The sequence below is a fragment of the Malus domestica genome, chromosome 05 (genome assembly GCF_042453785.1).
Source record: "Malus domestica chromosome 05, GDT2T_hap1".
In the NCBI taxonomy this organism is placed as follows: Eukaryota; Viridiplantae; Streptophyta; class Magnoliopsida; order Rosales; family Rosaceae; genus Malus; species Malus domestica.
In genome coordinates this window covers 8162587-8177532 of record NC_091665.1, presented here as the reverse complement: position 1 = coordinate 8177532, position 14946 = coordinate 8162587, and the positions used below count along the sequence as shown (strand labels likewise).

General features: G+C 36.2%; 1 protein-coding gene and 1 non-coding gene across 2 annotated transcripts; one reads left to right on the top strand and one right to left on the bottom strand.

Annotated features, from left to right (window-relative positions):
• Positions 1-52: 52 nt before the first annotated feature.
• Positions 53-1795, bottom strand: LOC103436547 (2-oxoglutarate-dependent dioxygenase 19-like). The gene is made up of 2 exons (XM_008374981.4): positions 1423-1795; positions 53-1191 (listed from the first exon to the last, which is right to left on the bottom strand). The coding sequence occupies exons 1-2, from the start codon at positions 1669-1671 to the stop codon at positions 373-375; spliced, it is 1068 nt and encodes a 355-aa protein (XP_008373203.1). The 5' UTR covers positions 1672-1795; the 3' UTR covers positions 53-372.
• An 11779-nt stretch (positions 1796-13574) lies between these two features.
• MIR11008 (microRNA MIR11008) lies at positions 13575-13807 on the top strand. Its single transcript, NR_161631.1, has one exon. It is a non-coding gene; the product is annotated as a microRNA MIR11008 (primary transcript).
• The last annotated feature ends 1139 nt before the right edge of the window (positions 13808-14946 follow it).

Genomic DNA, 14946 nt, shown 5'->3' with positions numbered 1-14946 from the left:
ATTTATATACACATAAAATGAATAGAAAATAATTAGTAAAAGAGACATCAAATGGGAAAGTTTGACAGCGTTAAGCTATAAACATATATAAAATCTTACTAAACTCCAGTATATCGTTGGGGTACGTAAACGAGTCCGATGTGTGATCAGAAGCTCCCATTGATTCACATATTACCTAGCTAAGAATCTTTAGGCTATCAGACATCAGTTAATATGAATTTGTAACCAAACAAGGCAAATACCCGCATAGCTGGAAACATTGGACAACAACTCTGATAGAGAATCAAAGCTCTTACAGGAACATAAAGTATTCTACAGAAAGAAAAGAGAGCTAGAAACGCCGGCAGGCCAGTCACCATGCATGTATCCACTTCAATTGTCCTTGACGCGTAGGTGATCCAAGCAAGGCATCATGTAGGCAGCGGGGCTTGCCTGAAGTTCCATGAATTTCTCATATGTCATTCCAATGTACTTTGCTTTTTCGCCTTCCTTTTCTAGCAACTCCGGGATCGGTAGAGCAGGTGTGTCCAGTGCCGGTCCATGTGGTACTGCGATCGATATCCTCGTAGCTGTGTTGTTCACAGTTGCTCGATGCCATACGCTCTTGTACTTGTCGTTTGTCAGAATCTGCATTTGATCGCCAACGTTAACAACAAAGGCGCCGGGAGCAGCTTTCACCAAGACCCACTGATCATTGTGCTTGACTTCAAGGCCACACATATCATTCTGAATCAAGAGTGTCACCAGTCCGTGATCGGTATGAGGAGGAATACCGATAGCCAGGTCGGGCTGTGGGCAAGCCGGGTAGTAGTTCGCGGCCAGAATTTGCAAGCCGCGATCCCAGTTCATGGCCTTTGCAATGTAATCGGCCTCCAATCCCAAGCTCTCCGATATTCCATTCAATATTTCGGTTGCCACTGCATGGGTTCTTTTACTGAACTCCAATGACACCTCGCTGTATCCAGCAGGTTTGTAGAGTGAGTTGAACTCAGGGTGTGCTATGACCTTGAGATAATCCCTCCAGAGACGAACTTTGTCAATTGCGACGTTGAAACTGGTGCCGCACTTAATTGGGTCCAGCAGGTTCCTTGTTTGGAACTCCTTCTTCTCCTCCTCCGGCAGCTCAAAAAATCTTCGGCACGCGTCGATCATTTCTTTCATCAAGCTCTCGGGTACACCGTGGTTGATCACCTAAAAGACATCAAGCGCATGGAAATATTAATTCATGTTTCATTACTAATAACCATTTCATTTTATAACTATTTCACTTTTCAGTTTTGTATATATATATTTTTAAGTTAAAAAGGTAAAAACCTACTAGTAACTATTTCAGTTTTTTATTTTAACCAGAGTGTTTTACAAAAATCAAATGTTGAGTAATATAGATGTACCGCAAAATGCAACCTGTGAGTGTGAATATACCTGAAAGAAGCCCCATTCTTCGCAAGCTTTGCCTATTTTTTGGATCATTTGTGCCCGTTCATCAGGGGAGGCAGATGTGAGAAGAGCGAAATCAATGATGGGGATTGAGTGTTCTGGGTCGTTTTCATCTCCCTTGTCGTTGGGATCCATGGTGTAGGCGTACTCGGAAGGTACATAAGTTAGAGCATCTGAGTCGGCTAGGGTTTTGATGCTTGCTACCTTGGGTTCAGATGCATCCACTGAAGCCATTGGTGAAGGGAAAGAGGAAGAAGCTGAGAATACTAGTCTTAATTTGTATATCCAGAAGAAGGGAAGTGAGGGAAAGGAAGGTTTACTGACTTTTAGTGGTGTGCAGAAATATCGAAAAAGGAAAATGGTATTTATAGAGCAAGATGGCACGTTAACATATGGGACTTGGATTCTCTGCCCTCCCAATTCGGTGTCCTCCCCGTGCCCTCTGTTTGTGTGGTCACGGTTAAGCCACATCAATATTTTATATTACTATTTTTTTTTGTCTTATTATTTTTATAAAAAACAATATAAAATGTTAGCATGGATTAACCGTGACCACACAAAACAGGAGGGCACGAGGAGGGCACCGAAATGGGAGGGCAGAGAATCCAAGTCCTAACATATGACTCTACACCTGAGATTTTTTAGTGAGACCGGTATACAGGATAGTACATCATGTGTCATTATACAAATTGGGAAATATGTGTGCTAAAAAGTTAATAATTTAAAAAATAAAATTTTATTCCACTCTTATTAAAATATGTAGTATACCACTTATGTTCCTTTCACAACTAAAAATTTCTCTCCCCTCCCACACACGTGGGAAATATTTACAACGCAAGCACTCATGACCCGACAAGGTGGAGGGTTTTCAATAAGCTGGCCAATGCTGACCACCTAAGTTTCAAATTTGTTGTCTTGTCAAACAACAATAAAATATATAAATACATAACATATATAATTATAGTTAGGGAGCATTTCCAAAAGCTCAATTCACACTTCTTCTATATTTTTTAACTTATCTATTTTAATTCTTTTAATGTGATTTCCAATTTTGCCCTTATATTGTTTTTAATGTGCACAAAATTTTGAAAACCTCATTAAGTATAATTTTGATGACTTAAATAAATTGGTGGGAATGCTTAGATATTTTGAGCATGTTTTTCTTTTCTTGAAAGCCTCTCGAATCTTTCATTTGAAATTGATTTTGCTTACGAAAAAAAATTGGAGGGATTTCTGGTAGATTTATTTATTTTTTCCAGATTTGCTCCAGTAATGAAAAAAATTGATACAAAATAAACTAGAAACAATGATCTCATATTTGAATTTCTACACAAAAGATAGAACAATTTCCAAAATCTAAACACTATTACTAGAATCCCAAAAAGATCCATGAAAAAAATCAAAGGGAAACAAAATATGATAAAATATAATTTGAATTTCAAATCGCATAACAAATAACAGTCAATGTAAGTAAAATCCAAAGCAGTAGTCAGCAACCCAATGGAAAAAAACTCCAAAACTTAATTTCCCGCGAAAACAATGAAAAACGAAAAACGAGTGGGAAGGTGTAAGTAGGCTCATTGTTTATGGTAGATTTGATACAGAAACGAAAAAAATTATACAAAATAAAATTGTTGCTAAGCAAAGGCAACAAATAATCTTTCTAAAATACAACATAATAGTTTGTGGTGTCATGGTTCGTATCTTGAACATCATAACGAGAAATAATCTCATGTTTTTTCCTTTCTGAAATTTTAACCATGGCAAAATTAAACAATTCACAAGAACTAAACATAACATCCAAACAATCTTAAAAAAGAGAGTTCCATTGAATCGTTCTCGATCATGTCCAAATTCTCTGTATGGATTTCAGCAGCTTAGCTATATGTGTGTGTGTGTGTGTGTGTGTGTGTGTGTGTGTGTGTGTTCAAAATGGTTGTTTTAGCCATATAAGCCTGAAGCATGTTTCCATTTTCATCATAATCACACTCTAATTCTTATGTAGGCCTTAGAGTCTTTTGCACATAAGGTCAGAATGGTTGTGTTAGCCACATAAGCTTGAAGCATGTTTCCATTTTCATCATAATCATACTCTAATTCTTATGTAGGCCTTAGAGTCTTTTGCACATAAGGTCTACTGGAAAATCTCAAAGTAAACGATTGTAAAGCCGACTTGCTTCTAGAGCACAGAAGGTCTTTACAACTCCCTATAAATATTTATGTCATCATACTAAATGAGGTTTTCAAGATTGCAAACTTTAAAAGTAATATAAGGGTAAAATTAATAAATCACATTAAAAGAATTAAAATAGATAAATTAAAAATATAGAAGGAGTGTGGATTGAGATTATGGAAGTGCCAATAATAGCTTCCTTATAGTTAATCTACATGTATATGCAATATGGTAATTCTATGATTCCAGGTTTTGTTTAAGTTTTTATTTAAGAAAAATGATAGAAAGTCTAACTTTTATAAACCACATTTCATCCATTCTTTTAATATTAGTGAGACCACGTCTAAATTGTTGTGCCTCTACTTACATTCAAAAGATTATTTGGATGTGATTTAGAATGAGGATCTTTTTTGGATTCTTTTTGTGAGGATTTAGATGATTCTGTAATCTTATCCCTTCATTATAAATCGTGCGATCATGTTTTGTCAGACATTATTTGTGTTTAATTTTAAACAAAAAGTTTAAAATAATTTATGACCTCACAATATATGATGAATAAATACGACTAAATGATATCTGAGATCCTCAAAAAGAGAATCCGAGGAGGATCCTCATTCTCATTTCTAGTATCACCTTTTCTTTAATTAATATTATGGTCTACAATATAAGTTCGATTCACTTCTATTGAAGAAATGGTCTAGATGTAGCGTACAAAACATACTAGTAGAACGTAGAGAAACCAAAAATTTTCAACAAGGGACTGTCTATGAACATGTTATATAATACATTCACTATCAAATAGTGAGATATTCAACTAAAAAGACACAACTGTCATCTGGTTTAGATTTGGATAAATTTTTGTAGACATAACATTTAAGAGAAGACATGAAAGATAAACGATTCGGATTATTAAAATACATTAAAAAATAGACGCCACAAAAATATGAGGCAAAAATGTGTAAAAAAAAATAATGTCACGATCTGTCCCTATTAAGTAAATACATATAAACTAGTGAAATGTGGAAAATATGCTTTATTTTGTTTTGTATTCTTAAGATGGAGGTAAGATAAGGAAAACCAGAACCGTGTTCAGTTGGAAACTTTGACAATGGCGGAACATGACGCAAACCAATGAAGCCAGAACATCATCGTCACGTGCCTCTTCCCTTTAACCAATTAATAATACATGCCTCGTGTTCCTTGAGGTCAATAATTGATCAAACAAGGCTGCCACCAGAGCCAATTAAAAAATATGACAGTACTTAATATGGCACAAAAAATCAACAATCGCGTACCTTTATCTGCACGTATCACCGATTCCAAATCTAAATCATTATTGCGTCATTTAATAGTACAATTTAATAGTATTCTTTTCATTTATAAATAAGAAATTTTAAATTTGATTTTTGCTAAAAGTAAAAATTGAAACACATTATTATCGCATGCTTATTATAAGGTTTAGTCTACTTCCTCACGCCCTTAATGTTGTTACTGTCGTTGTTCAAAAGACAAAAATATCCATGTTTGCAAGTTTGTGTCATTTGGGTACTGGTAAATAGATTATTTGTGCCAAGCCTAATATTGGAATCTCGTTTTGTGAAAACGTTCTTATTCAGTTTAAATCTCGTTCCATGAAAACGTCCTTATTCAATTTTTGTGCCCTTTTTATAAGTGGTTTTTTTTATAAGTAATCATCTATATTAATTTACAAAAGAAGTAGGTTCAAATTCGGAATGAAGTAGAAGAGAAAGACTATAACCACAAAGGCGATCCTCTAATTGCAAGTGTATTTTTTTTTTCTAAAGATAAAAAATTTTGGAGTACAAAATAAAATTTTGAAATGTCAATAACAACACCCAATCAACTTTGATAATTTAATTAGTCAACCATTAATACAATTTAGTTGGCTTGGCTTTCAAGATGGTAACTATGAAAGAAATTTCTACCGCGAATTGAATTTGACGAAAACCTACACATACAAAGAAAAGAGACAAGCAGAGTTAGACAAACACTGGTGTGGTGTTAGCCAAAGCTTCTTTGATAATCATAAAGATTGTAGGAAGTAATAAGAGTGTTATGAGATTTTTTATTTTTTTATTACTGCATAAAGTGGATGGCTTTGGCTATTTATAGAGAACTGAGGAGTTAAACCTAGCATCTAGGTTCGTGGGACTGTTGGTCTTACCATCCTAAGAGACTGATATGCAAGCCCATTACGTATCAGGATAATCTATGTAGGTCGTGTGATGATAGACATGGATTGTCTACACGGTGAATTAGGCTCGGGAGCCTATTGATTGTGGCCTTCGTAAAGAATGAGGCTTGTTATCTTGTTAGGATTTGACTAACGGTTTGCATATTCTGTCAAGGCCAGAGTAATCATATTTGATAAGTTATACATGTAACATGTTCCCATCGGCCGTGATATTTTATGTTCCTACAGTGTTGTATCTCCAAATTCCTGCTATTAATATGATCCCCCAATTTTTGTTTCTTTTGAGTAATGTTAAGGAGATTACACTTTTATACTACATTTAGTGTATAGTTTCACGTGGTAAGTGATGCATACAATCAACATCCAATCAGATAAATTTCGTAAATTGATTTGACTTGTACATATTACTTGCCACATGAGATGGTACACCAGTGTGGTATAAAAGTGTAGTCTTCCTATTTTTCTTTCTTTTTTTATTTAGGGATTGTTATTAGGACTCCAAAAATCTCATTCTACACTCCTCACAAGTGTATTTTTCTTTCTAACTATAAAAAGTTTGGAGTGCTAATAACAATTCCCTTTTATTTTTGTATTATTTATTGAAAAATGATAAGAAAACCACATTTTTGTAGTACATACTACATATACCACAGGTAAGTGTTGTGTATATATAATGTCAGTTAATAATAAATTTATTTTATTGGATGTTGATTATGCGAATCATTTGCCACATTATGTGGTATACTAATATGGTACAAAAATGAGATCTCCATTGCATTATTCCTACTTATTTATTTATTCAAATTAACACACACAAGCCACTTAGTACTACGGTCTAGTGGTATTTCTCTTCACTTGTAAGTGAAAGGTCTTAGGTTCGATTCTTGTCAAAGGCGAGTTTGAACCACATTGTTACTAGCCCATTGTGAGGCTAAGCCCACCCCCTCTTCTTAGTGTAGATAATATCGTTTATTAAAAAAAAATTAACGCACACAAAGACATGACAAGAGGCTAATAACTGATAATAGGCTAGCAATAATGTGATTCAATCAGTTGTTCATTAAATATTATATCACCATCACTTGGTCTGTCCTTTCCTTTGGATCTATAGCGGGATGTCCTTAGCTATGGCGTTCTCTACTAGAGTAGTCACCTCAAGTTTCCCTCCATTGCCCTTTTCTTCCCTAGAAAATTCAAATGGGCAAACAAAATCAGTGGTGGTGAGCAACTTTTGGAGATAAAGGACGAACACCAAAAGAAATCAAAGTCTCCCTTACATGCTGAATAATTATATAATTAAGTAGCAAGCAGATTCTAGGTAAATGACTTAGTGATGCAAATTTGACTCTCTGACCAGTCTTGCTTTCCAGTGTTTATTTATTTAGATATTTTGTATACAATGGTATTATATAATTAAAGGGTGAAGAAATAATTTGTCACATCCCGGGTCCGCTCCATCACCGTAGCATGATATTATCCTCTTTGGGCCCTGCCTACGCCCTCACGGTTTTGTTTCTGGGAACTCACACGAGAACTTCCCAGTGGGTCATCCATCATGGGATTGCTCTCGCACACTACTCGTTTAACTTCGGAGTTCCGATGGAACCCAAAACGAGTGAGCTCCCAAAAGGCCTCATGCTAGGTAGGAATGGGAATATACATATAAGGATCACTCCCTTGGGCAATGTGGGATCTTACATAATTACTAACTATTTAACTCACTAACGCTATAATTGTATTAAAAAATAAAATAAAATAATAATTCAATATCGAACTCATCATTCACGATATTCAAAACTGGAACTTCACATACTAATGAAGATGAATAAACTATTTTTTTGTTCTTTATAATAATATATAAGAGAAATTTCAGTACATTTAATAAACTATTAGGCTTCATGCATAAGCGCATGCAAAAAACATTTTTTGAATCACGGCGTGCTATGCCCGACTCACACATTTTAAATGTATTTATATGTGTAAATTAACAAAAGAAAAGTCAAATATTTAAAATAAATGAATAATCTTAGATCATGCTAGAAAAAAAAACCTTCATAAACCAATTAAAGCAGCTGAATTCACATAATAAAATTGGTCTCTATTGAATTTATATTAAGAATAGAGAAAATAATATTTAATAAACAACTAATTGAATCACATTATTGCTAGCCAATTGTGAAGCTAAGCCCACCCCCTCCCCCTTAGTATAGATAATATCGTTTATTAAAAAATAATAATAATCATTTGACAACTAATTTAATCACATTATTATCCGCATGCGAAAAACCTTTTTTATAACCGGCATTGCACACCTCTTAAGATGTTTTGAACGTGTTTAAAAATAAAGAAATTGGATAGCCTACTCTCTAGGGAGGAAATTTATTGGAGGCAACGTTCTTGAGCTACATGGTTGAGGGAGGGAGACAGAAATACGAAATTGTTTCACCGGAGGGCTTCTAATAGGAAATAAAAGAACCGAATTAAAAGGTTGAGGGATGTGGCTGAGGTTTGCCAAGATTCTCCCCAAGGTATTGAGGATACAGTGTTGCATTATTTTTCCAACATTTTTACTTCATAGGGGGTGTTGCCAAATGCCCTTCACTTCGTGACCAACGCGGTTGAGCCCAGTGTTACTTTCAAGATGAATGAGAGCTTCTTGGCCCCTATCATGGCTGAGGAGGTTAGATGTGCTCTTTTCCAGATGCATCCTTCGAAATCACTTGGTCTTGACTGTATGTCACCACTATTTTATCAAAAGTTCTGGCATATTGTAGGGGAGGATGTGGTGTATGCAGTTCGTGAGTTTTTCTCCACTAGGAAGCTTCTCAAGGAAGTGTGTTTTACATATGTCATTTTGATTCCGAAGGTTAAAGAGCCTCAGGGCATGACTCAGTTACGGCCGATTAGTTTGTGTAATGTTCTCTACAAGATTTGTGCCAAGGTAATTGCCAATCGTTTGAAACCCCTTTTGTCTAAGTTGATTTTGCCCTTTCAAAGTGCTTTGTCCCTGGACGATTAATCTCTGATAACTCTTTGGTGGTGGCGGAAGTGGGGCATTTTTTACACAATAAGAGAAGTGGGAAAAATGGTGTCCTAACTCTTAAATTGGATCTTAGCAAGGCCTATGATCGTGTTGAGTGGTGTTTCTTGGAAGAGATGTTGCGTCGTCTAGGATTTGGGGAAGCATGGATTCATCTTGTTATGGCATGTGTCTCTTCAGTCTCATATTCCTTCTTGGTTAATGGTGTTGCGAAAGGGTATTTAGTACCGTCTAGGGGCTTGAGACAAGGTAATCCCCTCTCTCCATATTTTTTTTTTACTTTGTGTTGAAGGATTATTAGCTGTCATTGCGTAGAAAGATCGGATAGGGGAGTTCCAAAGGATTCGTATTGTAGAGTTGGCCCCATGTTTGCACCATCTTCTCTTTGCAGATGATAGTTTTATTTTTTCTTGTGCTTCATTAGAGGATTGTGCGGTTGTCCAACACATTTTGGATGTTTATACTCAAGCATCGGGTCAAGCAATAAACTTCCATAAAAGTAGCATTACTTTTAGTGTTAATGTTGGGCTGGCTTTACAAGAACAACTAGCTTCCTTCTTAGGGGTACAAAGGGTGGACATACATGATTGTTACTTGGGTGTCCAATCCTTTGTTGGGAAGAACAAGAGGCAAACATTTTCTTTTGTCAAGGAAAGGGTTACTAAAAGGCTTAAGATTGGAAAGGAAAACTCTTAAGTAGTGCGAGGAGAGAGCTACTTGTTAAAGTTGTCACTCAAGCTCTTCCGACTTATGCTATGCAAACTTTTTTGCTTTCGAAGACTTTTGGTGAACAACTTCAGCAATTAATGGCTAAGTTTTGGTGGAGTGGCGATATTGACACTCACAAAATTCATTGGATATCATGGAATAAAATGTGTAAGCCGAAGTCCGAAGAGGGGGTTAGGTTTTCGGGATCTTTATGCTTTCCATCTTGCACTTCTATCTAAGCAAGGGTGACACTTAGTGCAGCAGCTGGACTTCCTTATCGCACGACTATTGAGAGCTAAATATTTCCCGAATTGTTCTTTTTGGGAAGCAGTGGAGCACCCTACGCTTCGTATTGTTGGAAGAGTATTGTGAAGTCCCATTTGTTTTGGAGGATGGTACACGATGGGCCATTGGCGATAGGGCCTTAGCGTCAGTTTGGTGGGATCACTGGATTCCTCATCCGTGAACATTTAAGGTCTTTATGCCACCACCCCCGTCTATGGAAGATTTAATGGTGAGTGAGTTGATTTTACAAGAAGACAGAGCTTGGAGTTTTGAACTTCTAAAATAGCTGTTTGATGAAGAGGAAGTCTGTTTAATTAGCTCCATTCCATTGACTTTTCGTTGGGCGCCGGATAGGATCATGTGGCATTATGATAAAAGGCTTGTATTCAGTAAAAAGTGCATATAAGGTGGCTTTAGAGAGGTGTGCGCCAGTGTATTTGATGGCTTTGTTGTCATCAAGATGGTGGGGCATATCATGGTCTTTGGCATGCTATTTGGAGGGCTCGGATTCCACCTAAGGTTAAGATTTGTGGATGGCGTGTTCACAACAATATTCTTCCTACACGAAAAAATCTTGCTATAAAAGGAGCACGGGTCGAAGCTTTGTGCCCTAGTTGTGATGCCCCATGAGAATCACTACAACATATGCTCTAAGATTGTAGCTTCGCTCGAGTAGTGTGGTGTGCAGCATCATTGGGAGTGGGTGTGTCGGTTTCCTCCGCAGAAATTGATAAGGAATAGTTATTGTACCTGCTTGAACATAAATGAGTTGATTTTGATGCTGTTTTGATGATGTTATGGGCTCTTTGGTTGGAAAGGAATAAGTTGTGGGAAGGGCATCTCTCAGATCCCATGGAGGTTGCCCAGTGCACTCTTAGTTGGTTGCAAGACTTTCGCTAGGCTAACCTTCAGCCCAGCCATGTGCAACTTCCAAGATTGCTCAAGTGGATAGCCCCTATCAATGGGTGGTTTAAATTAAATGTCGATAGGGCTGCGAAGGTGACATAAGGGGTTGGTGTTGAGGGCTTTATGGTGGCTGGTACGTGGCGTTTTGAAAGCTGTTTGTCAGTGAAGCAGGTTGAATTGCTTGTTGTTAGGGAGGGGTCAGGCTTGCATCTTAGTTTGGTTTTCTATGAGTGTAGGTTGAGACAGATTCTGTTGAAGCTGTTGAGGCATGCAAGAATCATCTCGTGGACCTATCCAACATTGGGTTTTATAGTTACTGAATACAGGAGCTATTGATAGTGTGGCTCATTGCCTCACTAAATTAAGTTTGGTAGAAGGTGTTTTAGTTAATTGGTTTGAGGAACCCCTTGATGCTATTAGGGTGCTTCTCAACCAAGATATGAATGCTCCTTGAGTTATTTTCAATAAAATTATCTTATTCACTTTCCAAAAAAAAAAAAAAACACTTGCTAAAAGAAAAATGTTAGGAAGATCACAATTTACATTTAGGTGTAACATTAATGTGGTAAGTTATGCGTACATGTCACTTCAATTAACGAATTTATCTTATTGAATGTCAGCTGCATGAGTAATGCAAGGGGAACCACATATTTATACAACATTAGTATAACATCTCATGTGGCAAGTAATGCACACAACCAACATTTAGTGAGATAAATTTATTAATTGACCTGAAATGTATACATAACTTAACACATCAAATGATACACTAATATAATTCAAATATGTGACCTTTCTAATTTTTTTTGTATTGTATATACTATTTGTCATATAAGATAACATTCCTAATATAATAAATATGTAGTTATTGCTTGTTGGTGAGTCGTGACATAGGATAGCATAGAGGATTTAGTTGTTAAGTGGAGCCAAGAAAAAAAAGAATACAAAATTGAGATGAAGTTGAAAACGACCTGCGAAAGAAATGAAAAATGTTATTGGTTAGTTGATGGAATTTGTCATAGATTAATTCAAACTCGAATATCAAAATTTCAAGGACGATTTGGACTTGGAGAACTATGTTGATGGAACGTACCAAGAACGTATTATGATGACTTTGACTCTATAAAGATAGAGTAATACTAAAGAATCCTCTATTTAAATTATATTTTGTATATCATATTGCGTGATTATTAATAATTAAATTTATTATTAAATATTAATTAATGTATTTATTTTGTAGTGTAACATATCATATAATCACTGTTATAAAAATTTCTGTCTAGCTCTGTCTAGGCGCTAGGGGCTAGACACCGTCCCGATTAATCCCAAAGCATTTAAAAATTAAGAAAATACGCCTAGCCCACCTAACCCATCTAGACCTGCATAGGTCTTGAATCTCACTTAAATAGAAAATCGATTTTAATTTTGTATTTTATTTTTTCAATCAAATGTAAGAGACTTATTGAATACTTGGATGACACACCCCATGTTTTCAATATGTTATAATGTTTTGTAGTCTATATGTTCATTTTATTTTGTAATTTATGTATCCTAACACAACTATGTAAATAGACACTTGTTTATATAATATGTAATGAACTTACTTAATCTGCCTAGGCGACTGAGCCTCAACCCACCACCCAACTAGCGTCTAGCATCTTTTAAAACCTAATTTATAAATTTCATCTAAAAACATTGAACTGCCTAATATTTATACGTATTTATGGCATAAGATTGAAATGTTTAAAGAAGAATTGGCCCATGTCAACCCTAGCTAATTAAAGAGGAGGTTGGGAGGTACGCAATAATAAAAATGAAATGTCACCTTCCATGCATGTTGTTCTTTTCTTTAATTGGGCAGCTGCAGTTGGAGAATAGACTTTTATACCGTATATGAGATTTTACACTTAATATTATTGATGTTCTTTGTTATAAAAATCTAATCTCTAGTAATATGTAGTTTTTTTTTTTAACAAATAGTATTAGGTAGTTAAGTTGAGTAGTTTGCCTCATGTTTCATATATGAATTAGTATTTGGAAAAACCTGCATCAGTTGAAGTTAACGAGAAGTGCTTCAAACCTAAATCTAATTTCAGTCTCCATCTTAAGCCGGATTTGGCTTTTATCCAAACAAAGAATTTGTTGATTTGGTGTTTTATTTATTAGTCAAATGTGTTGGCTTATCCTCAGGGAAAGATTCAAACCAAATTAGTCAAGGAGAGATGGCAACAAAGTAAGCCATATAAAATTAGAAGGAAGAACGCAGCAATATGAACAGAAAATTAAAATGTTGCAGCATTTCTATGTTACTATTAGAAATCAAATCAACTCAACGGTGCATGGTTTTCTGACGAAAACTGTCATCCTCTCTTGTTGGTACATGATTAGTAACTGGTCTAAGAGGATGATCAGCGACATTGACATTGGGACTGAGACACTGCCCAGACTCTTACGGGAGGCAGCAGTGGGGTATTTTCCGGGATTTGAAATTAGGGCAACGAGAAATTGTTTGAGCATATGTTCAGCCCCTCCCTGGGTTTCTTACGAATTTAGGCAAACATTAGAACCCACTTTGACTGGATTTTTATAGCAGCTTGTTAGAAAGAGGGAATTTTATGACACAAATAGGAATGCAGAAAACCATAAACAAGATCGATATAAAAACAATTGACTGGATATTGTATTTGTTAATTTCTCTAGGTAGTTAAGTTCGCAATCTCACGTAAAATTGAATGGATTAGTTTTGGACCTATAATAAGGATTAATTTGACAAATTTTAATAAGTTTGAGGACTTAATTTTCACCTCGCGCAAATTAGACTTGGCTTCTCTGCCCTCCCACTTTTCACACACTCACATCCTCTCCTATTTGTGCGGTCACGGTTAAATCATGTTAACATTTTATATTGCTATTGTTTTTTGTCTTATTATCTCTATAAAAAAAATTAATATAAAATATTAACGTGGCTTAACTGTGACCGCACAAAATAGAAGAGAATGGAAGTGTATGGGAAGTGGGAGGGCAGAGAAGCCTGATCCCACAAAATTTATGGACCAATAGGCAAGTTACTGTATTTTTAAGCAGGTACACGCTCTCCTTTTCAACCTTCACAATTACAACGAAACTGTCAAAGTATGAAAATTTGACTTGTCGATCTCGTTATGCTGAACATTTGACTAGTCGAACACGTTATGCTCAAGTCGTTCGGTAACGAAATTTTATTTCCAGTTTTCATTTTATTTGAAAACTAAAAACTTATTTGTTAATTAGTTTTAGTTTTTTAAAGAAAAATGTAAACTAAAACAAAAAATACTAAATGTTACTTTTGTAAGTATTATTATAATAAAATATTAGTAATTTCCACGCATGTTATGTATGTGATTAGTAGGACGTTATTTTGGTAGAATCATGGTACCACGAGGGTAACCCTAGTACTATAAAAGAAATCCCTCTTAGAGGAGAGCCTCTCATTCCAAACTCTAGCCAGTTTACTCTCTCAACGGCAAAAGCATTCTTCTATATTGTAACCTACATTATATAATGGAAACTGGAGACTACGCCAACGTGGACATAGCCTCAATTCGGGTGAACAATAATATATCCATGCGTTCTTGAGCGTGTGTATATGTGATTTATTGTCACATCCCGGCCCAAACCCGCACCACATCCCGGGCTCAACTCCACCATAACACGATATTATCCGTTTTGGGCCCCGATCACACCCTCACAGTTTTGTTTCTGGGAACTAACACGACAACTTCTCAATGGGTCACCCATCATGTGATTGCTCTCGCACGAACTCACTTAACTTTAGAGTTCCGATGGAACTCGAAGCTAGTGAGCTTCCAAAAGGCCTCGTGCTATATGGAGGTGGGCATGTATATATAAGGCACATCAACCCTTCTTCGTTGGTCGATGTGAGATGTTACAATCCACCGCCCCCTAGGGGCCCGACGTCCTTGTCGACACACTCACACAGAACGGCAGAGTGGCTCTGATACCATACTGTCACATCTCAGTCTCGACTCCACCGTAGCACGATATTGTCCACTTTGGGCCCCGGCCATGCCCTCATGGTTTTATTTCTGGAAACTCACTCGAGAACTTCCCAGTAAGCCACCCATCTTGGGAATGTTCTGGCCCCTTTCTCGCTTAACTTTAGAGTTCCTACGGAACCCAAAA

Bases quoted from the DNA above. Each gene is read 5' to 3' on its own strand.
- LOC103436547 (XM_008374981.4), bottom strand. From the start codon at position 1,671: ATGGCTTCAGTGGATGCATCTGAACCCAAGGTAGCAAGCATCAAAACC. The intron at 1,192-1,422 runs GTATATTCACAC...GATGTCTTTTAG, and splicing joins AAGAATGGGGCTTCTTTCAG to GTGATCAACCACGGTGTACC.